The 24,986-nt window shown below is 39.7% G+C and overlaps 1 protein-coding gene across 3 annotated transcripts in view; it reads right to left on the bottom strand.

The window, feature by feature from the left end:
• The window catches only part of syne1b (spectrin repeat containing, nuclear envelope 1b), a 346,051-nt gene that overhangs the window by 10,466 nt on the left and 310,599 nt on the right, over window positions 1–24,986 (bottom strand). For all 3 annotated transcript variants that reach the window (XM_061894156.1, XM_061894155.1, XM_061894154.1), the window contains 8 exons: window positions 24,137–24,205; window positions 18,609–18,706; window positions 18,414–18,540; window positions 18,128–18,339; window positions 12,485–12,685; window positions 9,769–9,897; window positions 5,140–5,352; window positions 4,973–5,068 (listed from right to left, as the gene is read on the bottom strand). In XM_061894156.1, coding sequence (XP_061750140.1) covers window positions 4,973–5,068; window positions 5,140–5,352; window positions 9,769–9,897; window positions 12,485–12,685; window positions 18,128–18,339; window positions 18,414–18,540; window positions 18,609–18,706; window positions 24,137–24,205 — 1,145 coding nt within the window. The remainder of the gene's footprint in view (window positions 1–4,972; window positions 5,069–5,139; window positions 5,353–9,768; window positions 9,898–12,484; window positions 12,686–18,127; window positions 18,340–18,413; window positions 18,541–18,608; window positions 18,707–24,136; window positions 24,206–24,986) is intronic.

Here is a 24,986-nt window from a genome sequence, read left to right on the forward strand (position 1 = left end):
GAACACGAGTTTGACCAGGCGGTAATACTAAGCATGCGCTAACTATTTTGACCCAGCAGTAATTCAAAGAGATACGGTATACATACAGCAATGTGAATATTTGGCAAGTTTCTCTGCAATAAAGCGTTTTTAATATTGCAAAAGTGGAATGTTACTACTTTTTTTATGCAAAATGATGACTTTTTAATGCGCAATGGTGACATTCGTCATATAAAATTCAGACTTTTATCACAATATTATGAATTCTATTGTTGTTCTTGTAAAATTGTGACATTTTTTGAGTAAAATGATGCCAAGTAAAAATTCTGATTATTATTAACATAACAATGCCGAAATGTTTTAAGTTTTCTTATAAAATTGTCGAGCAAAATTACAACTGTTTTCATAGAATGACCAAGTAAAAATTCCGATTATTATTATAACAATGCCCTGCGATGAGGTGGCGACTTGTCCAGGGTGTACCGCGCCTTCTGCCCGAATACAGCATAGGTAGGCTCCAGCATCCCCCGCGACCCCGAAAGGGACAAGCGGTAGAAAATGGATGGATAGTAGCCATCCACAAGCATCTGCTTGAATTTTTGACCACTCCTCTCGACAAAATCGGTGCAGTTCAGCTAAATGTCTTGCTTTTCCTGACTTGGACTTGTTTCTTTAGCATTGTCCACACGTTTAAGTCAGGACTTTGGGACGATGTGGCGCGGTTGGGAGAGTGGCTGTGCCAGCAACCTGAGGTTTCCTGGTTCGATCCCCACCTTCTACCAACCTCATCACGTCTGTTGTGTCCTTGAGCAAGACACTTTTCACCCTTGCTCCTGATGTTGGTTAGGGCCTTGCATGGCAGCTGCCGCCATCAGAGTGTGAATGTGTGTGTGAATGTGGAAATAGTGTCAAAGTGCTTTGACACTATTACGAGTATAACCCACTTACCATTTAATTTGGGGAAGGCCATTCTAAAACTTAAATTCTCGCCTGATTTAGCCATTCCTTTACCACTTTTGAGGTGTGTTTGGGGTCATTGTCCTGTTGGAACACCCAACTGCGCCCAAGACCCAACCTCCAGGCTGATGATTTTAGCTTGTCCTGAAGACTTTGGAGGTAATCCTCCTTTTTAATTGCCCCATTTAAGCCGCAGATCCATTGGCAGCAAAGCAGGCCCAGAGCATAATACTACCCACCACCATGCTTGACGGTAGGCATTGTGTTTTCAATGCTGAAGAAACAAGTCCCTGTCGGAAAACCAACAGATTTAGCTGAGCTGCACCAATTTTGTCAAGAGGAGTGGCGAAAAATTGAAGCAGAAGCTTGTGGATGGCTACCAAAAGCGCCTTATTGCAGGTAAACTTGCCAAGGGACATGTAAGCAAATATTAAAATTGCTGTATGTATATTTTTGATTGCTCACATTGTCAGTAGAGCCATAATAAATTCATAAAAGAAGCAAACTTCATGAATGTTTTTAGTGAGCAACAAGTATGTGCTCTAACCACCATACTTGCCAACCCTCCCCTGGGAGACTCCCAAATTTCAGTGCCCCTCTCGAAAATCTCCCTAGGCGACCATTCTCCCGAATTTCTCCTGATTACCACCCGGACAACAATATTGGGGGCGTGCCTTTAGCGTCCTCTCTCACCTGAAACCTTCCCCCCTTAGCAGACGCATGCAGACCTGAGTGAGGACAGTCTGTCGTCGTGTCCGCTTTCCCTCCATATAAACAGTCACGTTATAACATCTACGGCTTTTGAAGCTCAGTGCACAACTGCACACACAACAAAAAAGGAAACTATTATACATGTCTCCCTTATCCATAGCTTTATTTATAACCCATAAAGTAGGCAGGCACGGAGCTATTTCTCAGCGCGCGTTTATTCCAGCCGGCCCGTTAATACACTGACACGCAACGTCCGGATTCCCATCATGCATTGCATCAAAACTACGGCAAGTAGTAATGTCCAAAAACATAACAGGGACGAAGCAGAACAATGAAGAAGAAGGAAGAAGAAGAGACATGGCGACGACGAGTAAGAAGAAGAAGTACGCTTGCAAGTTCCAAAATATTTGGAAAAAAATAATTTCAGTTCATCCAGGACAGCTCGAAGGGGAAGGAGTAGGCTGCCTGCAAATTTTGTAGATCAGACTTCTGCATTGAACACGGTGGCCGAATGGATATACTATATATATATATATTATATATATATATATATATATATATATATATGTATATATATTGTCTATCCATCCATCTTATTCCGCTTATCCAAGGTTGGGTCGCGGGGGCAGCAGCCTAAGAAGGGAAGCCCAGACTTCCCTCTCCCCAGCCACTCCGTCCAGCTCCCCCCGGGAGACATAGTCTTCCCAACATGTCCTGGGTCTTCCCCGTGCTCTCCTACCGGTCTAAATATATATATATATATATATATATATATATATATATATATTAGGGCTGTGAATCTTTGGGTGTCCCACGATTCGATTCAATATCAATTCTTGCGGTCACGATTCGATAATATATCGATTTTTTCGATTTGATTCGATTCTCGATTCAAAAGGATTCTGTATTCATTCAATACATAGGATTTCAGCAGGATCTACCCCAGTCTGCTGACATGCTAACAGAGTAGTAGATTTAAAAAAAAAAAAAAAAAAGCTTTTATAATTGTAAAGGACAATGTTTTATCAACTGATTGCAATAATGTAAATTTGTTTTAACTATTAGACGAACCAAAAATATGACTTATTTTATCTTTGTGAAAACATTGGACACAGTGTGTTGTCAAGCTTATGAGATGCGATGCAAGTGTAAGCCACTGTGACACTATTGTTCTTTTTTTTTATTTTTATAAATGTCTAATGATAATGTCAATGAGGGATTTTTAATCACTGCTATGCTGAAATTATAACTAATATTGATGCTGTTGTTGATAATATTCATTTTTGTTTCACTACTTTTGGTTTGTGTCTCCTCTCAATTGCTCTGTTTATTGCAGTTCTGAGTGTTGCTGGGTCAGGTTTGGTTTTGGAATTGGATTGCATTGTTATGGTATTGCTGTGTATTGTTATGTTGGATTGATTAAAAAAAATAAATAAATTAAAAATAATACTAATAATCGATTTTTTAAATATGAGGTGGCGACTTGTCCAGGGTGTACCCCGCCTTCCGCCCGATTGTAGCTGAGATAGGCGCCAGCGCCCCCCGTGACCCCAAAAGGGAATAAGCGGTAGAAAATCGATGGATGGATGGATGGATTTTTTAAATATGAGAATCGATTCTGAATCGCACAACGTAAACGATTCGATTCGTATTCGAATTGATTTTTTCCCACACCCCTAATATATATATATATATATATATATTAGGCGTCTCAACCAACATCGGCCGCAAGTTCCTCACTCTGATCGACAAACACTTCCCCAAAGGCAACACCCTAAGAAAAATATTCAACAAGAACAACATTAAATTGAGCTACAGCTGTATGAATAACATACAACAAATCATTTCAAACCACAACAAAGCAATTGCAAAAGGACTGCCTACCCCCAGACTAAACGACTCTGAAACCAATAATGAATGTAACTGTCGCAAGAAACCTGATTGCCCTCTCAACGGAAGGTGCTTACAGACATCAGTCGTTTACCAAGCAAAGGTAACACGCAAGGACATTAGCACATCCGACACGTGCGTAGGATTAACCGAAGGAGCGTTCAAAACAAGATGGAATAATCACAACGCCTCCTTTAGAAACCAGACTTTGCGGAATTCTACAGAACTCAGCAAACACATTTGGAACCTCAAAGACAATAATGTTGAATATTCAATAACATGGCAAATTCTTGCATCCAGCACACCTTACAACAGTGGTAATAAAAGATGCAACCTATGCTTAAAAGAGAAACTGTTTATTATATATCATCCAGATCTATCATCCCTCAACAAGCGCAGTGAAATCATTTCAACAAGCCGCCACAGACGGAAACACCTCCTAGGTAACACATGAGCCAATCACCACGCCCCTACGCCTGCCTGTACCCACCCACTCTGTGCCCTATATAAACCATTGTATATGAATGCTTCCATTAAAATCTCCTGATGATTGAGGGAACCCCTCATGAAACAGTTCTGTAGAGATGAAGGAGTCTTGTGATTTTTTTCCCCACACCTATATATATATATATATATATATATATATATATATATATATATATATATATATATATATATATATATATATATATATATATATATATATATATATATATATTACGGAGGTCTCCGGATTGGCAAGTATGTCAATCACTCTATCACAAAAAAATAAGAGTTATAGAAGAAATGATTGTAAAGTCAAGACAGCCATGACATGATGTTCTCTACAAGTGTATGTAGACTTTTGATGGCGACTGTAGTCAGCAGCAGTGACATGCTTGTTGGATTTCACGTTTGGGGAAAGGAGGCCATTTCCTGGGGGGTTTTAGTCAACGGTTTAGCAGACTACAGGGATGTCAAGGAAAGATCTCAGTAGAAGAGGAAGGACTCCCGTCCCTCCTCACTGGAGGGTCTGCTACTCTGAGAACATGCGGAGGAGTCGGGGGTGGGGGGCAGTTGTGGACGTACAGGAGTGAGAGTGGACACATCTTAATGTGAGTGGAAGAAACCTTAGGGGACATTCGCCGCTGGTTTAGCAGATTCTAAAGTGCTCCTGGGACTACAAACTGGAGTGATGTCAAGGAAGGATTTAGAGGGAAGCTCTTTTTGGACGCTGTAAGTACAGGAATGGGGGGACGCCCGCCTCTTCCCACTGGTGGGTCTGCTGCTGGGCGGCGGAGGGGGGGGGGGGTCATGCGGCGTGACGGGAGGACAGTTGTGGATGTATGGGAAGGACAGATCTTGGCACGGGGGAGGAAGTGTGGGAGTGATCCTTGCTGGTGTCCCATGGGATGCAAGTCAATGTTAGCAGCGGAGGAACGAGCATGTACGTTACCGATCTCCGCCGACTTGGGGTGCTCCTCCCGGAGGCGGGACTGAGGGACCCGGACCCGGTGTCCAAATCATCAGCCGACGACCACGAGGACAGATCCTGCGGACGGGATGGGACATGTTGAGTCTTGAGAGGTCACGAGGGTGAGGGTGCACGTGGCTGCTGGCCACCTGCTGACTGCTGGTGATGTCCAGGATCTTGGCCAGCTCGCGGAGGTCCCGGGTCACCTCCTTCAGCAGCAGCTTGAGGCGGTTGCCGATGACGTGGACTTTCTCTTTGGCCTCCAGGCAGTCCCCGCCCTGCGAGTTGACCAGCAACTGGAGCGACATGTCCTGCAGCGAGGCCACCTTCAGCTGCGAGTCCAGCAGCTCCTGGCGGATTTGCTGTGGAAGCCCATACAATACTCTTTATTAACTACGGGTAAAATATGAAGTCATTACGATGAGTAAAAGAAAGGTAAAAGACGATAAATAAAAGGTGAAGGAATGTTAATAAAAGTAAAAGAAGGTAAGTAAAAGATAAAACAAGTTAAATCAAAGGTAAAAGAAGGTAAATAAAAGGCTAAGAAAGGCCAATTACATGTAAACAAAAGTTAAGAAGATGGTCAAAGAAGGTAAAAGAAGGCAAATAAAAGATGAAGGAATGTAATTAAAAGGTAAAAGAAGGTAAGTACAAGATAAAACAAGTTAAATCAAAAGGTAATAGAAGGTAAATAAAGGGCTAAGAAAGTTAAACAGAAGGTAAAAGAAGGCCTATTAGATGTAAAAGAAAATAAAGAAGATGGTCAAAGAGGGTAAAAGAAGGCAAATAAAAGATGAAGGAATGTAAATAAAAGGTAAAAGAAGGTAAGTAAAAGGTATACGGAAAAAAAAACAACTAAAATGGTAAAATAAGGTAAATAAAAGGCCAAGGAAGTTAAATACCGGTAGAAGGTAAAAGGCCAATTTAATGTAAAAATTTAAAGTTAAAAAGATGGTCCAAGAAGGTAAATACAAGGTAAAAGAAGGTAAGTAAAAGGTAAAAGAAGATAAAACAAATTGAAAAAAAGGTCAAATAAAATAAATAAATAGGCTAAGAAAGTTCAATAGAAGGTAAAAGAAGGCCTATTAAATGTAAAAAAAAAAATGTTAAGAAGATGGTCAAAGAGGGTAAAAGAAGACAAATAAAAGATGAAGGAATGTAAATAAAAGGTAAAAGAAGGTAGGTAAAAGATAAAACAAGTTAAATCAAAACGTAATAGAAGGTAAATAAAGGGCTAAGAAAGTTAAATAGAAGGTAAAAGAAGGCCTAATAAATGTAAAAAAAAGTTAAAAGATGGTCAAAGAGGGTAAAAGAAGGCAAATAAAAGATGAAGGAATGTAAATAAAAGGTAAAAGAAGGTAAGTAAAAGGTATACGAAGAAAAAACAAATAAAAACTGGTAAAATAAGGTCAATAAAAGGCCAAGGAAGTTAAATACCGGTAGAAGGTAAAAGAAGGCCAATTTAATGTAAAAATTTAAAGTTAAAAAGATGGTCCAAGAAGGTAAATACAAGGTAAAAGAAGGTAAGTAAAAGGTAAAAGAAGATAAAACAAATTGAAAAAAAGGTCAAATAAAATAAATAAATAGGCTAAGAAAGTTAAATAGAAGGTAAAAGAAGGCCTATTAAATGTAAAAAAAAAAAAGTTAAGAAGATGGTCAAAGAGGGTAAAAGAAGGCAAATAAAAGATGAAGGAATGTAAATAAAAGGGAAAAGAAGGTAAGTAAAAGATAAAAGAAGTTAAATCAAAAGGTAATAGAAGGTAAATAAAGGGCTAAGAAAGTTAAATAGAAGGTAAAAAAAGGCCTAATAAATGTAAAAAAAAAGTTAAAAGATGGTCAAAGAGGGTAAAAGAAGGCAAATAAATGATGAAGGAATGTAAATAAAAGTAAAAGAAGATAAGTATAAGGTATATGAAGAAAAAACTAATAAAAAAATGGTAAAATAAGGTAAATAAAAGCCCAAGGAAGTTAAATACCGGTAGAAGGTAAAAGAAGGCCAATTTAATGTAAAAATTTAAAATTAAGAAGATGGTCAAAGAAGGTAAATACAAGGTAAAAGAAGGTAAGTAAAAGGTAAAAGAAGATAAAACAAATTGAAAAAAAGGTCAAATAAAATAAATAAATAGGCTAAGAAAGTTAAATAGAAGGTAAAAGAAGGCCTATTAAATGTAAAAAAAAAAAAGTTAAGAAGATGGTCAAAGAGGGTAAAAGAAGGCAAATAAAAGATGAAGGAATGTAATTAAAAGGTAAAAGAAGGTAAGTAAAAGATAAAACAAGTTAAATCAAAAGGTAATAGAAGGTAAATAAAGGGCTAAGAAAGTTAAACAGAAGGTAAAAGAAGGCCAATTTAATGTAAAAATTTAAAGTTAAGAAGATGGTCCAAGAAGGTAAATACAAGGTAAAAGAAGGTAAGTAAAAGGTAAAAGAAGTTAAAAAAGTTAAATAAAAGTTTAAATAAGGTCAATTAAAGGCCAAAAAAGTTAAAGAGAAGGTAAAAAAAAGGCCTATTAAATGTAAAAAAAAAAGTTAAGAAGATGGTCAAAGAAGGTAAATACAAGGTGAAAAAATGTAAGTAAAAGGTAAAAGAAGATAAAACAAATTGAAAAAAAGGTCAAATAAAATAAATAAATAGGCTAAGAAAGTTAAATAGAAGGTAAAAGAAGGCCTATTAAATGTAAAAAAAAAGTAAAGAAGATGGTCAAAGAGGGTAAAAGAAGGCAAATAAAAGATGAAGGAAGGTAAATAAAAGGTAAAAGAAGATAAGTACAAGATAAAACAAGTTAAATCAAAAGGTAATAGAAGGTAAATAAAGGGCTAAGAAAGTTGAATAGAAGGTAAAAGAAGGCCTAATAAATGTAAAAAAAAAAGTTAAAAGATGGTCAAAGAGGGTAAAAGAAGGCAAATAAAAGATGAAGGAGTGTAAATAAAAGGTAAAAGAAGGTAAGTAAAAGGTATACGAAAAAACCCCAACTAAAATGGTAAAATAAGGTAAATAAAAGGCCAAGGAAGTTAAATACCGGTAGAAGGTAAAAGAAGGCCAATTTAATGTAAAAAATAAAAGTTAAGAAGATGGTCAAAGAAGGTAAATTCAAAGTAAAATAAGGTAAGTAAAAGGTAAAAGAATATAAAAATAAGGTCAATTAAAGGCTAAGAAAGTTAAAGAGAAGGTAAAAGAAGGCCTATTAAATATAAAAAAAAAAGTTAAGAAGATGGTCAAAGAGGGTAGAAGAAGGCAAAAAAAGATGAAGGAATGTAAATAAAAGGTAAAAGAAGGTATGTAAAAATTAAAAGGAGATAAAACAAGTTGAATCAACGGTAAAAGAAGGTAAATGAAAGGCTAAGAAAGTTAAATACAAGGCCAATTAAATGTAATAAAAGAGATAGGCTCCGGCGCCCCCACGTGAGCCCAAAAGGGACAAGCAGTAGAAAAGGGATGGATCGATGGAATGTAAAAAAAAGTTAGAAGAAGGTAAGTAAAAGGTGAAGGAAAGTTAGTAAAAGGTAAACGAAGATAAAACAAGTTAAACAAAAGGTGAAAGAAGGTAAATGAAAGGCTATGAAAGTTAAATATAAAGTAAAAGAAGGTCAATTGAATGTAAAAAAAAAAGTTAAAAAGATGGTCAAAGACAGTAAAAAAAGGTAAATAAAAGATGAAGGAATGTAAATAAAAGGTAAAAGAAGGTAAGTAAAAGGTATACGAAGATAAAACAAGTTAAAAGGCAAAATAAGGTATATAAAAGGCTAACAAAGTCAAACAGAAGGTAAAAAAGGCCAATTAAATGTAAAACCGGTTAAGAAGATGGTCAAAGAAGGTAAATAAAAAAGGTAAAAAAATGCAAGTGAAATGTAAAAGAAGATAAAACAAGTTAAACAAAAGGTAAAATAAGGTAAATAAAATGCTAAGAAAGTTAAAGGCGAAGGAATGTAAATAAAAGGTAAAATAAGGTAAGTAAAAGGTGAAGGAATGTTAGTGACAGGTAAACAAAGATAAAACAAGTACAAGAAGATAAATGAAAGACTAAGAAAGTTAAACATAAGGTAAAAGAAGGCCAATTAAATGTAAAAAAATGTTAAAAAGATGGTCAAAGAAGGTAAATAAAAGATGAAGGAATGTAAATAAAAGGTAAAAGAAGGTAAGTAAAAGGTGAAGGAATGTAAATAAAAGGTAAGAGAAGGTAAGTAAAAGGTGAAGGAATGTAAATTAAAGGTAAAACAAGGTAAGTAAAATGTAAAAGACGATAAAACAAGTTAAAGAAAATGTAAAAGAAAGTAAATAAAAGGCTAAGAAAGTTAAATAAAAGGTAAAAGAAGGCCAATTACATGTAAAACAAGTTAAAAAGATGGTCATAGAAGGTAAATAAAAAGCAAAAAAAAGATAAATAGAAAAGTAGTAAAGTGAAGTGAATTATATTCATATAGCGCTTTTTCTCTAGTGACTCAAAGCGCTTTACATAGTGAAACCCAATATCTAAGTTACATTAAAACCAGTGTGGGTGGCACTGGGAGCAGGTGGGTAAAGTGTCTTGCCCAAGGACACAACGGCAGTGACTAAGATTGCGGAAGCGGGAATCGAACCTGCAACCCTCAAGTTGCTGGCACGGCCACTCTACCAACCGAGCTAAACCGCCACCAATAATAAAGGTTTTGGCAGGCGGAAAAATATTTTCATATCAATTATTTCCACATACACATTGAAGCTTTGAAGTGTGTTTAATGTAATTACTGCATTGATCCAACAAACTAACCAATGACTAAAATGATGGTTGGGGAATGTGTACCGTGAGACTTTTATGATGCTCCTGAAGAGTGTCGCTGTCCTGGATGGGGTCGATGGGAACCACTTGGTTACGTCTGCGGTCGATGTTTTCCAACCACAGCAGCAGACCGTGACTCATCTCATGGAAGTCCTGTGGATCACACCCAGGATTGGTATGACCCTTGACAAAAGGTATGACTGCTAATTATACCAATGATTTGTATGACCCTTGACAAAAGGTATGACTGGTAATTATACCAATGATTGGTATGACCCTTGACAAAAGGTATGAATGCTAATTATACCAATGATTTGTATGACCCTTGACAAAAGGTATGACTGGTAATTATACCAATGATTGGTATGACCCTTGACAAAAGGTATGAATGCTAATTATACCAATGATTGGTATGACCCTTGACAAAAGGTATGAATGCAAGTATACCAATGATTGGTATGACCCATGACAAAAAGGCATGACTGCTAATTATACCAATGATTGGTATGACTGTTGACAACAGGTATGAATGCTAATTATACCAATGATTGGTATGACCGTTGACAACAGGTAAGAATGCTAATTATACCAATGATTGGTATGACCGTTGACAACAGGTAAGAATGCTAATTATACCAATGATTGATATGACTGTTGACAACAGGTATGAATGCTAATTATACCAATGATTGGTATGACCGTTGACAACAGGTAAGAATGCTAATTATACCAATGATTGGTATGACCGTTGACAACAGGTAAGAATGCTAACTATACCAATGATTGATATGACTGTTGACAACAGGTATGACTGGTAATTATACCAATGAGTGGTGTGATCGTTGATAAAAGGTATGACTGGTAATTACACAAATGATTGGTATGATCGTTGATAAAAGGTATGACTGGTAATTACACAAATGATTGGTACGACTAGTAATTACACTAATGATTGGTATGACCGTTAATATAAGCTATGACTGGTAATTTAAAAAAATATTGGTATGACTGTTGACAAAAGGTATGCCTGATAGTTAAACAAATGATTGGTGTGACCATTGATAAAAGGTATGCCTGGTAATTACACAAATGATTGGTATGACTGTTAATAAAAGGTATGACTGGTAATTACACAAATGATTGGTATGATCGTTGATAAACGGTATGACTGGTAATTACACAAATGATTGGTATGATCATTGACAAAAGGTATGCCTGGTAATTACACAAATGATTGGTATGATCGTTGATAAAAGGTATCACTGATAATTACACAAATGATTGGTATGACTGTTAATAAAAGTTATGAGTAATAATTACACAAATGATTGGTATGGCCCTTAATAAAAGGTATGACTAGTAGTTACACGAATGATTGGTATGACCGTTGACAAAAGGTATGACTAATAATTACACAAATGATTGGTATGGCCCGTAATAAAAGGTATGACTGGTAGTTACACAAATGATTGGTATGACCGTTGACAAAAGGTATGACTGGTAATTATACAAATGATTGGTATGAACTTTGATAAAAGGTAAGACTGGTAATTACACAAATGATTGGTATGACCGTCGACAATAGGTATGAATGCTAATCATACCAATGATTGGTATGACCGTTGACAAAATGTATGATTGCTTATTATACGAATGATTGGTATGTTCGTTGATAAAAGGTATGACTAGTGATTACACAAATGATATGTATGACCCTTAATATAAGCTATGACTGGTAATTTAAAAAAATATTGGTATGACCGTTGATAAAAGGTATGCCTGATAGTTAAACAAATGATTGGTATGACCGTTGATAAAAGGTATGCCTGGTAATTACACAAAAGATTGGTATGACTGTTAATAAAAGGCATGACAGGGAACTGCACAAATGATTGGTATGACCGTTAATATAAGCTATGACTGGTAATTACACAAATGATTGGTATGACCGTTAATATAAGCTATGACTGGTAATTACACAAATGATTGGTATAACCGTTGATAAAAAGTATGCCTGGTAATTACACAAATGATTGGTATGGCCCTTAATAAAAGGTATGAGTGGTAATTACACAAATGATTGGTATGATCATTGACAAAAGGAATGCCTGGTAATTACACAAATGATTGGTATGATCGTTGATAAAAGGTATGACTGATAATTACACACATGATTGGTATGACTGTTAATAAAATATATGACTGGTAATTATACAAATGATTGGTACGACCCTTAATTAAAAATATGCCTGTAATTACACAAATGATTGGTATGACCGTTGATAAAATATATAACTAATAATTACACAAATGATTGGTATGGCCCTTAATAAAAGGTATTACTGTTAGTTACACAAATGATTGGTATGACCGTTAATATAAGCTATGACTGGTAATTACACAAATGATTGGTATGACTGGTAATTACACAAATGATTGGTATGACTGGTAATTACACAAATGATTGGTATGACCGTTAATATAAGCTATGACTGGTAATTACACAAATGATTGGTATGACCGTTGACAAAAGGTATGACTGGTAATTATACAAATGATTGGTATGAACTTTGATAAAAGGTAAGACTGGTAGTTACACAAATGATTGGTATGGCCCTTAATAAAAGGTAAGACTGGTAGTTACACGAATGATTGGTATGACCAGCGATAAAAGGTATGTGTGGTTATTACAGGAATGACCATGGTAGGTACTAATATCTAGAAGGAGTAAGACCCCCACCTGACACTGCATGAGAGCGCCCTGCAGTGAAGACCTCCATTCGTCCAGCGAGGCCGCCAGTTTGTCCCAGTGGTTGTTCATGTCTTTCAGTTTGGCCTGCAGCTCTTTGGACTCTCCTGTGTCCGAGTGCAGGAAGTCTGTGCTGCACAGGTTGATGGACATCACGATCCCCTTGCGCTTGTCCCAGGCTCTCTGCAGCTCCTGCACAACAGAAAGTACTTTATTGATCCCTGGGGGAAATTCAGCACCACAGTTCCCTCACAATAGACAATAAACACTTTGGTATTTTTTTTTTACAAGTGAATAACATAAATACAGTCTAATATACAGCATTATTCACATGTGAATAACATAAATACAGTCTATTATACAGCATTATTCACATGTGAATAACATAAATACAGTCTATTATACAGCATTATTCACATGTGAAAAACATAAATACAGTCTATTATACAGCATTATTCACATGTGAATAATATAAATACAGTCTATTATACAGCATTATTCACATGTGAATCATATAAATACAGTCTATTATACAGCATTATTCACATGTGAATCATATAAATACAGTCTATTATACAGCATTATTCACATGTGAAAAACATAAATACAGTCTATTATACAGCATTATTCTCATGTGAATAACATAAATACAGTCTATTATACAGCATTATTACATGTGAATAATATATATGCAGTCTATTATACAGCATTATTCACATGTAAATAATATAAATACAGTCTATTATACAGCATTATTACATGTGAATAATATAAATACAGTCCATTATACAGCATTATTCACATGTGAATAACATAAATACAGTCTATTATACAGCATTATTCACATGTGAATAACATAAATACAGTCTATTATACAGCATTATTCACATGTGAATAACATAAATACAGTCTATTATACAGCATTATTCACATGTGAGTAATATAAATACAGTCTATTATACAGCATTATTCACATGTGAAAAACATAAATACAGTCTATTATACAGCATGTTTTTATCCTTCTTTGTGGGGACATTGTGGATTGTCATGTCATGTTCGAATGTACATTGTGGATGCTTTCTGCTCCACAGTAAGTCTTTGCTGTCGTCCAGCAATCTGTTTTTGTTGACTTTGTAGCCAGTTCAGTTTTACTTTTGTCCTGCATAGCCTTCCCTAAGTTTAAATGCCTTTTCTTAGGAGCACTTACTTTTTGTCTATTTTTGGTTTAAGCATTATACACCTTTTTACCTGCACGCAACCTCCCGCTGTTTCTGACATCTACAAAGCAATTAGCTACCGGCCGCCACCTACTGATATGGAAGAGTATTACAAGGTTACTCTGCCCAGCTCTAGACAGCACCTACACTCAACAACAGCAACACATCATTTGCAGACTATAACTCCTGGTTTGCAAGAAATATTTTTAACCCAAATAGGTGAAATTAGACAATCTCCCACAGCACACTAGCGCGGCACAGTGGTTGAAAAACACTGCCCTAGACACATTTCTTTCTCTCAATAGAGAGTCAAAATATTTGCCCAGCTCTGGTCTAGTAAGAGAATATAAAGTACTTTGTTGATATTTTTCATTTCCACGCTTCCACGGGGACGGCGTGGCGCGGTTGGGAGAGTGGCTGTGTCAGCAACCTGAGGGTTCCTGGTAGAGATGTCCGATAACATTGGCCTGTCAATATTATCGGCCGATAAATGCTTTAAAATGTAATATCGGAAATTATCTGTATCGGTGACTTTTTAAAACGCTGCTGTACAGAGTAGTACATGGACGTAGGAAGAAGTACAGAGTGCCAATAAACCTTAAAGGCACTGCCTTTGCGTGCCGGCCCAGTCAGATCACATCTACGGCTTTCCACACACCCAAGTGAATGCAATGTATACTTGGTCAACAGCCATACAGGTCACACTGAGGGTGGCCGTATAAAAGACTTTAACACTGTTACAAATATGCGCCACACTGTGAACCCACACCAAACAAGAATGACAAACACATTTCGGGAGAACATCCGCACCGTAACACAACATAAACACAACAGAACAAATACCCAGAAACCCTTGCAGCACTAACTCTTCCGGGACGCTACAATATACACCTCCCGCTACCCCCCCCCCCCCCCCCCCCCCCACCCCCCCGCACCTCAACCTCCTCATGATCTCTCAGGGAGAGCATGTCCCAAATTCCAAGCTTCAATATTGACTTCAATAATAAATATGGGAGTGTCATGTTGGCATTTTTTTCCATGAATTGAGTTGATTTATTTTGGGAAACCTTGTTACATTGTTTAATGCATCCAGCGAGGCATCACAACAAAATTAGGCATAATGTGTCCATTCCACCACTGTATATACCGGTATCGGTTGATATCGGAATCGGTAATTAAGATTAGGACAATATCGGAAAATCTGCAAAAAAGCCATTATCCGTCTGTAGTTCCTGGTTCGATCCCCACGTACTACCAACTTCATCAAGTCTGTTGTGTCCTTGAGCAAGACACTTCACCCTTGCTCCTGATGGTTAGTGGTTAGGGCAGGGGTAGGGAACCTATGGCTCTAGAGCCAGATGTGGCTCTTTTGATGACTGCATCTGGCTCTCAGATAAATCTTAGCTGACATTGCTTAACATGATAAATAATGAATAATTCCGCTGGTAATCAGTGTTAAAAATAACGTTCATAATATAAAACATTCTCATGCATCTTAATCCATCCATCCGTTTTCTATCGCACCTGTCCAATGGTAAGAAGTAATATATTTATTATTGGTTAAATTTAAAATAGCAATGTTATTAAAAAGAATAAGAGACTTATTATAGTCTAAAAATGTTGGTCTTGTCAAGACCTGGACTATGGTGTGGTTTGTTTTCCCGTGGTGCAAAGCGATTGGAACGGACATGGCGTGAAGGTAATGACATCTTTAATTTTAACTCAAAAATATTACAAAAACAAAGGGTATAAACAAAAGGCGCTCTCCGTGGAGGTTAAAAACTTGGCTATGAAAACTAAAACTCGCACAATGGGAGAACTATGAACATAAAATAAAACTTACAAACTTTGGCATGAAAATCTTACTTGGACCGAGAAAGAGCATGGATCATCGGCATGGATAACATAGGTATGATAGAGGGTGAGTAGAAGGTGATGTCGCCAGGCTGACTGCCTGGCAACTGCAGGCTTAAATGGTGACGTGGTGATTGACAACAGGTACATGAGTTCAAGTGAATCAGGTGTGTGAGTCGTGAAAACAGGTCAACTGATTGGTAGTCATGGAAACAAAAACAAACCAGGGTGCGCAAAAACAGGAACTAATGGAGTCAAAAACCAAACAGAACATAACTAAACAGAACATGATCACAAAGAAATGACAGGTCTTACTTAAAAATGCACGCATTTAGTTGTATTCAGTGTTTAAAAAATATTATACGGCTCTCACGGAAATACATTTTGAAATATTTGGCTTTCATGGCTCTCTCAACCAAAAAGGTTCCCGACCCCTGGGTTAGGGCCTTGCATGGCAGCTCCCGCCGTCAGTGTGTGTGAAAGGGTGAATGTGGGAAATAGTGTCAAAGCGCTTTGAGTACCTGGAAGGTAGAAAAGCGCTATACGAGTACAACTCATTTATTATTTATTTTGCGGACCATATGAAATGCTGACTGCCTGGCAACTGCAGGCTTAAATGGTGACGTGGTGATTGACAACAGGTACTTGAGTTCAAGTGAATCAGGTGTGTGAGTCGTGAAAACAGGTCAACTGATTGGTAGTCATGGAAACAAAAACAAACCAGGGTGCGCAAAAACAGGAACTAATGGAGTCAAAAACCAAACTAAACAGAACATGATCACAAAGAAATGACAGGTCTTACTTAAAAATGCATGCATTTAGTTGTATTCAGTGTTTAAAAAATATTATACGGCTCTAACGGAAATACATTTTGAAATATTTAGCTTTCATGGCTCTCTAACCAAAAAGGTTCCTGACCCCTGGGTTAGGGCCTTGCATGGCAGCTCCCGCCGTCAGTGTGTGTGAATGGGTGAATGTGGGAAATAGTGTCAAAGCGCTTTGAGTACCAGGAAGGTAGAAAAGCGCTATACGAGTATAACTCATTTATTATTTATTTTGCGGACCATATGAAATGCTGACTGCCTGGCAACTGCAGGCTTAAATGGTGACGTGGTGATTGACAACAGGTACATGAGTTCAAGTGAATCAGGTGTGTGAGTCGTGAAAACAGGCGAACTGATTGGTAGTCATGGAAACAAAAACAAACCAGGGTGCGCAAAAACAGGAACTAATGGAGTCAAAAACCAAACAGTACATAACTAAACAGAACAGGATCACAAAGAAATGACAGGTCTTACTTAAAAATGCACGCATTTAGTTGTATTCAGTGTTTAAAAAATATTATACGGCTAAATATTTTGAAATATTTGGCTTTCATGGCTCTCTCAACCAAAAAGGTTCCCGACCCCTGGGTTAGGGCCTTGCATGGCAGCTCCCGCCGTCAGTGTGTGTGAAAGGGTGAATGCGGGAAATAGTGTCAAAGCGCTTTGAGTACCTGGAAGGTAGAAAAGCGCTATACGAGTATAACTCATTTATTATTCATTTTACGGACCATATGAAATGCTGACTGCCTGGCAACTGCAGGCTTAAATGGTGACGTGGTGATTGACAACAGGTACTTGAGTTCAAGTGAATCAGGTGTGTGAGTCATGAAAACAGGCGAACTGATTGGTAGTCATGGAAACAAAAACAAACCAGGGTGCGCAAAAACAGGAACTAATGGAGTCAAAAACCAAACTAAACAGAACATGATCACAAAGAAATGACAGGTCTTACTTAAAAATGCACGCATTTAGTTGTATTCAGTGTTTAAAAAATATTATACGGCTCTCACGGAAATACATTTTGAAATATTTGGCTTTCATGGCTCTCTCAACCAAAAAGGTTCCCGACCCCTGGGTTAGGGCCTTGCATGGCAGCTCCCGCCGTCAGTGTGTGTGAATGGGTGAATGCGGGAAATAGTGTCAAAGCGCTTTGAGTACCAGGAAGGTAGAAAAGCGCTATACGAGTACAACTCATTTATTATTCATTCTGCGGACCATATGAAATGCTGACTGCCTGGCAACTGCAGGCTTAAATGGTGACGTGGTGATTGACAACAGGTACTTGAGTTCAAGTGAATCAGGTGTGTGAGTCGTGAAAACAGGTCAACTGATTGGTAGTCATGGAAACAAAAACAAACCAGGGTGCGCAAAAACAGGAACTAATGGCGTCAAAAACAAAACTAAACAGAACATGATCACAAAGAAATGACAGGTCTTACTTAAAAATGCACGCATTTAGTTGTATTCAGTGTTTAAAAAATATTATACGGCTCTAACGGAAATACATTTTGAAATATTTGGCTTTCATGGCTCTCTCAACCAAAAAGGTTCCCGACCCCTGGGTTAGGGCCTTGCATGGCAGCTCCCGCCGTCAGTGTGTGTGAATGGGTGAATGTGGGAAATAGTGTCAAAGCGCTATACGAGTGTAACTCATTTATTATTTATTCTGCGGACCATATGAAATGCAGTCAGGGCCTGGAGTCTGACACCTGTGCGATTCATGCAATCATCACTCTAACCTTGAGCTTTTTGATGCGGAACTCGATGGTCTGGATGTCGGTGCTGAGGTCCAGCCTCCGCTGCTGCTCCAGCTCGTCGGCCGCCTCCCTCAGCCAGGCGCAAACGTTGCTCAGGTCCGAGTTGAGCTGCTGCCACTGCTGCTGGTTCTGCTTGGTGCGGATCTCCTTGCTGAGGTCCTGAGCCTGCAGGAGCTCCCAGCGTTCGATCACACCTAAGAAAAGAACAAAAACAACAACATGGGTCTACTTCCCGTGTGATCGTGGGGACGCAGTGGAGAGTTTTTACCAGATGTTTGCGACTCGGAGCTGCTGGGATTGGCCAGTCCGGACGCGGTGTCCTCTTCCTCTTTGAGCTCGTAGCCCATCCTCTTCACCGTGTTGATGTTGCCTCGGCACTCGCCCAGCAGTCTCATCTGCCAGGGGCGGAGAGTTTTAGTTGGAATACAGGTCTGAAGGTGCGAGAGTGCAAGACGTCACGTACGTAGCCCATGTAAGAGGCATCCAGGTCGACGGCGGCGGGGGCGTGGCTGTGTCCGGAGTCCAGTTGCGGAACGTTGGAGTCCGTTGAGGCGACCTCCCCTGTCGGCGCAATGTTAAATGCTCATCATGGGGCAGGAGACTACGGCACATAAAATCAACGTAAAGAAAAGGCTCCGGCCAGATAAGAGAATCGGGGGCCTCATGTATTAAGGGTTGTGTAAGTTTTGTACTAAAAATTCCAGAGAACAGACACAATAAAAAATTCAGATGTATTTAAAGGCCTACTGAAACCCACTTCTACCGACCACGCAGTCTGATAGTTTATATAGATAGATAGATAGATAGTACTTTATTTATTCCGTCAGGAGAGTTCCTTCAGGAAAATTACAACTTTCAGCACAATCCCATTCAAGGTCAGACAAACATTACAGGGAGACAGAACAGGATCGCTGACGGGTCTGCCGGCTTCCAGCGCCCCTTACAAAAAAGATGACATACAGGTAAACAAGGGGAGGGGGGAGAATAGAAGATTAAAATAAAATTAAAAAAAATCGGTCTTAGCCTGGGCCCTGGAGTGGGGGTGCAGACTGAGGCCAAGGGGGAAAAAAACCCCAACAACTCATAGCCACTCATAGCCATAGTACACATCAAACATCAAACATATATCAATGATGAAATATTAACATTGCAACACATGCCGATACGGCCTTTTTAGTTTACTAAATTACAATTTGAAATTTCCCGCGGAGTTTCTTGTTGAAAACGTCGCGGAATGATGACGCGTGCGCGTGGCGTCTCGGGTTGGAGGGGACATATTAGCCCAGCACCACACACGGCTAAAAGTCGTCTCTTTTCATCGCATAATCACACAGTAATTTGGACATCTGAGTTGCTGAATTTTTTTAAATTTGTTCAATTAATAATGGAGACGTCAAAGAAGAATGCTGTTGGTGGAAAGCGGTGGATTGCAGCTGCCTTTAGCACCGAAACACAGCCGGTGTTTCTTTTGTTTGTTGTGAAGCTTTAACACAGAGCGGTCAAGCGAACATGTTTCTCTACGTCAACCAGCAAGTTTTTGGATGGGAAAATTGTGATATTAAGTCGGCCCTTACCGGAGACTTTAGCGGATTATACGACTTCATCCTGCAGCTCAAAAAGGGCAGCTGTGATCTTGGCTACTCGGCTTCTCTCAGAGACACTGGCTTTCACCGCAGGTATGACCTTACAATCTCACTAAAACACTATTAAAACAATAAGCAGATAAGGGATCTTCCATAATTATTATTATGGAAGATTTAACTATGGAATATTCGGCTTCCCCAGTTGATATCCCCAGTTGATCTGCCGTTTCTTTTCTTTTTCTTCTATGTCCCACTCTCCCTTGTGGAGGGGTCCGGTCCGATCCGGTGGCCATGTACTGCTTGCCTGTGTATCGGCTGGGGACATCTCTGCGCTGCTGATCTGCCTCCGCTTGGGATGGTTTCCTGCTGGCTCCGCTGTAAACGGGACTCTCGCTGCTGTGTTGGATCCGCTTTGGACTGGACTCTCGCGACTTTGTTGGATCCATTGTGGATTGAACTTTCACAGTATCATGTTAGACCCACTCGACATCCATTGCTTTCCTCCTCTCCAAGGTTCTCATAGTCATCATTGTCACCGACGTCCCACTGGGTGTGAGTTTTCCTTGCCCTTATGTGGGCCTACCGAGGATGTCGTGGTGGTTTGTGCAGCCCTTTGAGACACTAGTGATTTAGGGCTATATAAGTAAACATTGATTGATTGATTGATTGAATTATCCTAGTAAATGTGTCTAATTACATCTGAAACGCCGCCTGGAGCCGTATCTTTTTCTTTTTTTTTTCTTCTAGTACTTCACTCTAAATTTCCTCATCCACGAATCTTTCATCCTCGCTCAAATTAATGGGGAAATAGGCGCTTTCTCGGTCTGAATAGCTCTTGCTGCTGGAGGCTATGATTATAGACAAAGGGAGGATGGGCGCAGTGGGAAAGTGGCCGTGCGCAACCCGAGGGTCACTGGTTCAAATCCCACCTGGAACCAACCTCGTCATGTCCGTTGTGTCCTGAGCAAGACACTTCACCCTTGCTCCTGATGGTTAGCGCCTTGCATGGCAGCTCCCTCCATCAGTGTGTGAATGTGTGTGTGAATGGGTAAATGTGGAAGTAGTGTCAAAGCGCTTTGAGTACCTTGAAGGTAGAAAAGCGCTATACAAGTACAACCCATTTAACCCATTTATTTTACAGGCAAGGCTTTTTTATTAGCGACTAAAAGTTGCGAACTTTATCGTCGATGTTCTCTACTAAATCCTTTCAGCAAAAATATGGCAATATCGCCAAATGATCAAGTATGACACATAGAATGGACCTGCTATCCCCGTTTAAATAAGAAAATCTCATTTCAGTAGGCCTTTAATCCAAGTATAAGACCCAAAAGCAGTGAAGTTGGCACGTTGTGTAAATGGTAAATAAAAACTAGACTGCAAAGACACGATGCTTAACGTTCGAACTGGAAAACGTTGTTATTTTTTGCAAATATTAGCTCATTTGGAATTTGTCGGCTGCAACGTGTTTCAAAAAAGCTGGCACAAGTGGCAAAAAAGAGGAGGAATGTTCGTCAAAAGACTTATTTGGAACATCCCACGGGTGAACGGGCTAATTAGGAACAGGTGGGTGCCATGATTGGGTATAAAAGCAGCTTCCGTGAAATGCTCAGTCTTTCACAAACAAGAAAGGGGGGAGGGTCACCACTTTGTCAACAAATGCCTCAGAAAAATGTTTAAGAACAACATTTCTCAAGCAGCTATTGCACGGAATTTAGGGATTTCACCATCTACGGCCTGGAATATCATCAAAAGGTTCAGAGAATCTGGAGAAATCACTGCATGTAAGCTGCAAAGTCGAGACCTTCGATCCCTCAGGCAGTACAGCATCAAAAAGCAACATCACTGTGTAATGGATATCACCACATGGGCTCAGGAACCCATCCATCCATTTTCTACCACTTGTTCCCTTTTTTGGTGTCGCGGGGGGCGCTGGCGCCTATCTCAGCTATAATCGGGCGGAAGGCGGGGTACACCCTGGACAAGTCGTCACCTCATCGCAGGGCCAACACAGATAGACAGACAACATTCACACTCACACACTAGGGCCAATTTAGTGTTGCCAATCAACCTATCCCCAGGTGCATGTCTTTGGAAGCGGGAGGAAGCCGGAGTACCCGGAGGGAACCCACGCATTCACGAGGAGAACATGCAAACTCCACACAGAAAGATCCCGAGCCTGGATTTGAACCCAGGACTGCAGGACCTACGTATTGTGAGGCAGACGCACTAACCCCTCTCCCACCGTGAAGCCCAGAAACAATTCAGAAAAACCACTGTGTGTAACTATCGTTTGTCACTACATCTTTAAGTGCAAGTTAAAACTCTACTATGCAGAGCCAAAGCAATTTATCAACAACACCCGAGCCCAAGCTCATCTAAAATGAACTGATGCAAAGTGGAAAAGTGTTCTGTGGTCTGACAAGTCCACATTTCAAATTATTTTTGTAAATTGTGGACGTCGCATCCTCCGGACCAAAGAGGAAAAGAACCATCCAGACCGTTATAGACACAAATTTGAAAAGCCAGCATCTGTGATGGTATGGGGGTGTATTAGTGCCCGAGGCATGGGTAACTTACACATCTGTGAAGGCACCACGAATGCTGAAAGGTACATACAGGATTTGGAGCAACATATGTTGCCATCCAAGCAACATCTTTTTCATGGACGCCCCTGCTTATTTCAGCAAGACAATGCCAAGCCAAATTCTGCACGTGTTACAACATTGGGGCTTTGCAGCAAAAAAGTGCGGGACTTGCCAAGATCTTCTGGAGTCACAGGAACACGTCATGACTGCAATGAGTGGCAAAAGTGACCACCAACATAAATTAAAACAAGTCCTCATAAATATGAATATGAAGCAATAAATGCGTTGGCAAAAAGGTGATTTTTTTTTTTGTCATGGACATACTGTTGGTGTGACACATTTACACTCCTTTTACTCTTGATACATCTCATCTTTGCCGTGAAAAAAAAGGGCGTACGTCAGGTTCTCGTGCATGCACTGTCAGGCTTGTTTTAGTTTTTCCTCTGTGTGTTTAGTATTTCCTGTTATTTGTTCCTGTCAGCACTCTTATTTTGGTTCAGCTTCCTGTTTGTGTGCTGTTTTCCCTCAGCTGCGGCTGATTGGCACCTGGCCACACCTGGTGTCAATCAGCCCGCTCCTATTTTACCTGCTTTGTTCTTCCAGTCAGTGCTGGATTATTGATTTGTTGATGTCACTTCTTGTCGCTCTTGTCATGTATTATCGCTCCTGTCGTGTCGTACCTTGTCGTGTCTTTGCAGCGTAGCGGCAAGCTATATTCGTTTGATGTTTGTAGCTTACTGTTTTTTGTTCCCTGCTTCCAGTTTGTTCTTTTATTTTACAAGTATGACTTCTGTTTCGGGCTTCACGGTGGCAGAGGGGTTAGTGCGTCTGCCTCACAATACGAAGGTCCTGCAGTCCTGGGTTCAAATCCAGGCTCGGGATCTTTCTGTGTGGAGTTTGCATGTTCTCCCCATGAATGCGTGGGTTCCCTCCGGGTACTCCGGCTTCCTCCCACTTCTAAAGACATGCACCTGGGGATAGGTTGATTGGCAACACTAAATTGGCCCTAGTGTGTGAATGTGAGTGTGAATGTTGTCTATCTGTGTTGGCCCTGCGATGAGGTGGCGACTTGTCCAGGGTGTACCCCGCCTTCCGCCCGATTGTAGCTGAGATAGGCGCCAGCGCCCCCCGCAACCCCGAAAGGGAATAAGCGGTAGAAAATGGATGGATGGATGGATGGACTTCTGTTTCCTGCTAGATACCTGTTAGCTTCCACGCCAGGCCTTTTGTTTGTTATCCGCCCACGTGCGCGCTTTTTGTTTGAACCCTTTGTTTTAGTATTCAAATTAAATCATGTTTTCCTGCAAAATGCCTCCCTCCTTCTCTGCATCTTGGGGGTGGACACAAACTAACTCTGACATACACAAGCTTAATACATGAGGCCCACAGGAGGGGTGACACAAAAAATGGTCTCGTTAACGTCCTCATGTCTCTGTCAGTGGGCGGAGCCTGTGCAACGATCACATTCTCTTCACCAAAAGAAGAGGCGGAGCAACAGGACCACAACATGCTGAAGCACAGAAAGAGGTTATTGTAGCCACACAGCACCGAAAATGAAAACAAAAAAAGTGAGAAAGCCACATTTAGAAAAAGAAGACTCGGACTCACTTCCATTTCTCTTCTGCAAATTTAAGAGCAATGCGAGGAGACCAAAAGACGAAATGGAACTGAGCCTCCGTGCGTGGAAAAAGTGTGGTGTGACTGGGTTACAAATGTGCCGCCAAGAGTGTGGAAATCAACAGCAAATCTAAAAGTGGTGAAAGGTCTAAGTTGTTGTTATTCCCGAGCCCTCGAGGCATGCTGGGGGTTAGCATGGAGCCTACCAGCCGAAGACCTCAGCGTTTGCTCTGTTAGTCTAACAAAGGCCTCCTGGCTCTCTGGGATCACTACATCTGCAAGACACATCGTAAAGTACACACATTCAGCATTTCACACGCTCAGGCCACATTACCCCGTTCCAAGAATGGCCTCGGCAGGTTCTAGAATGTCCCTGCACCGTGACTGCTATATATTTCAATGAGTTAAATGCAGCTTATTTTAGGATCTAATCGAGGAAAAGATCATCTCTTTGAACACATGATCGATGTGTACATTGTGCAACACAACCAATGTTGATGCCGAGTCGGCATTACTCATGAAACAGCACAAGAGTAACACGTATTCATTGCAAATCGTCAGCTGAGGAGCGGAAAGCGAGAATTTAAAGCGCATGCAAAGGTGGTTAATGCTACATCAGGGGGTTGCCTCCAGCCACACTTGTCAGTCAAGCCAAAGTTATTTGACATGGCACAAATTAGAGGTTTGCAGTGACAGCTTCATTAAATATAGTCCAGGAGTGTCCATAACTTTCCTACTGAGGGCCGAAAGGAAAGAATGCGGGGGCCCTTTTTATTTTATTTTTATTTTTGAATTTAATCCTATATACAGTACAGGCCAAAAGTTTGGACACACCTTCTCATTACAATGTGTTTTCTTTATTTTCATGACTATTTACATTGTAGATTGTCACATCAAAACTATGAATGAACACGTGGAGTTATGTACTTCACAAAAAAAAATGGTGAAATAACTGAAAACATGTCTTATATTCTAGTGTAAATAGCCACCCTTTGCTCTAAAAACTGTTTCGCACACTCTTGGCATTCTCTCGAGGAGTTCCAAGAGGTAGTCACC

Source organism: Nerophis ophidion, linkage group LG03, assembly GCF_033978795.1.
Source record: "Nerophis ophidion isolate RoL-2023_Sa linkage group LG03, RoL_Noph_v1.0, whole genome shotgun sequence".
NCBI lineage: Eukaryota > Metazoa > Chordata > Actinopteri > Syngnathiformes > Syngnathidae > Nerophis > Nerophis ophidion.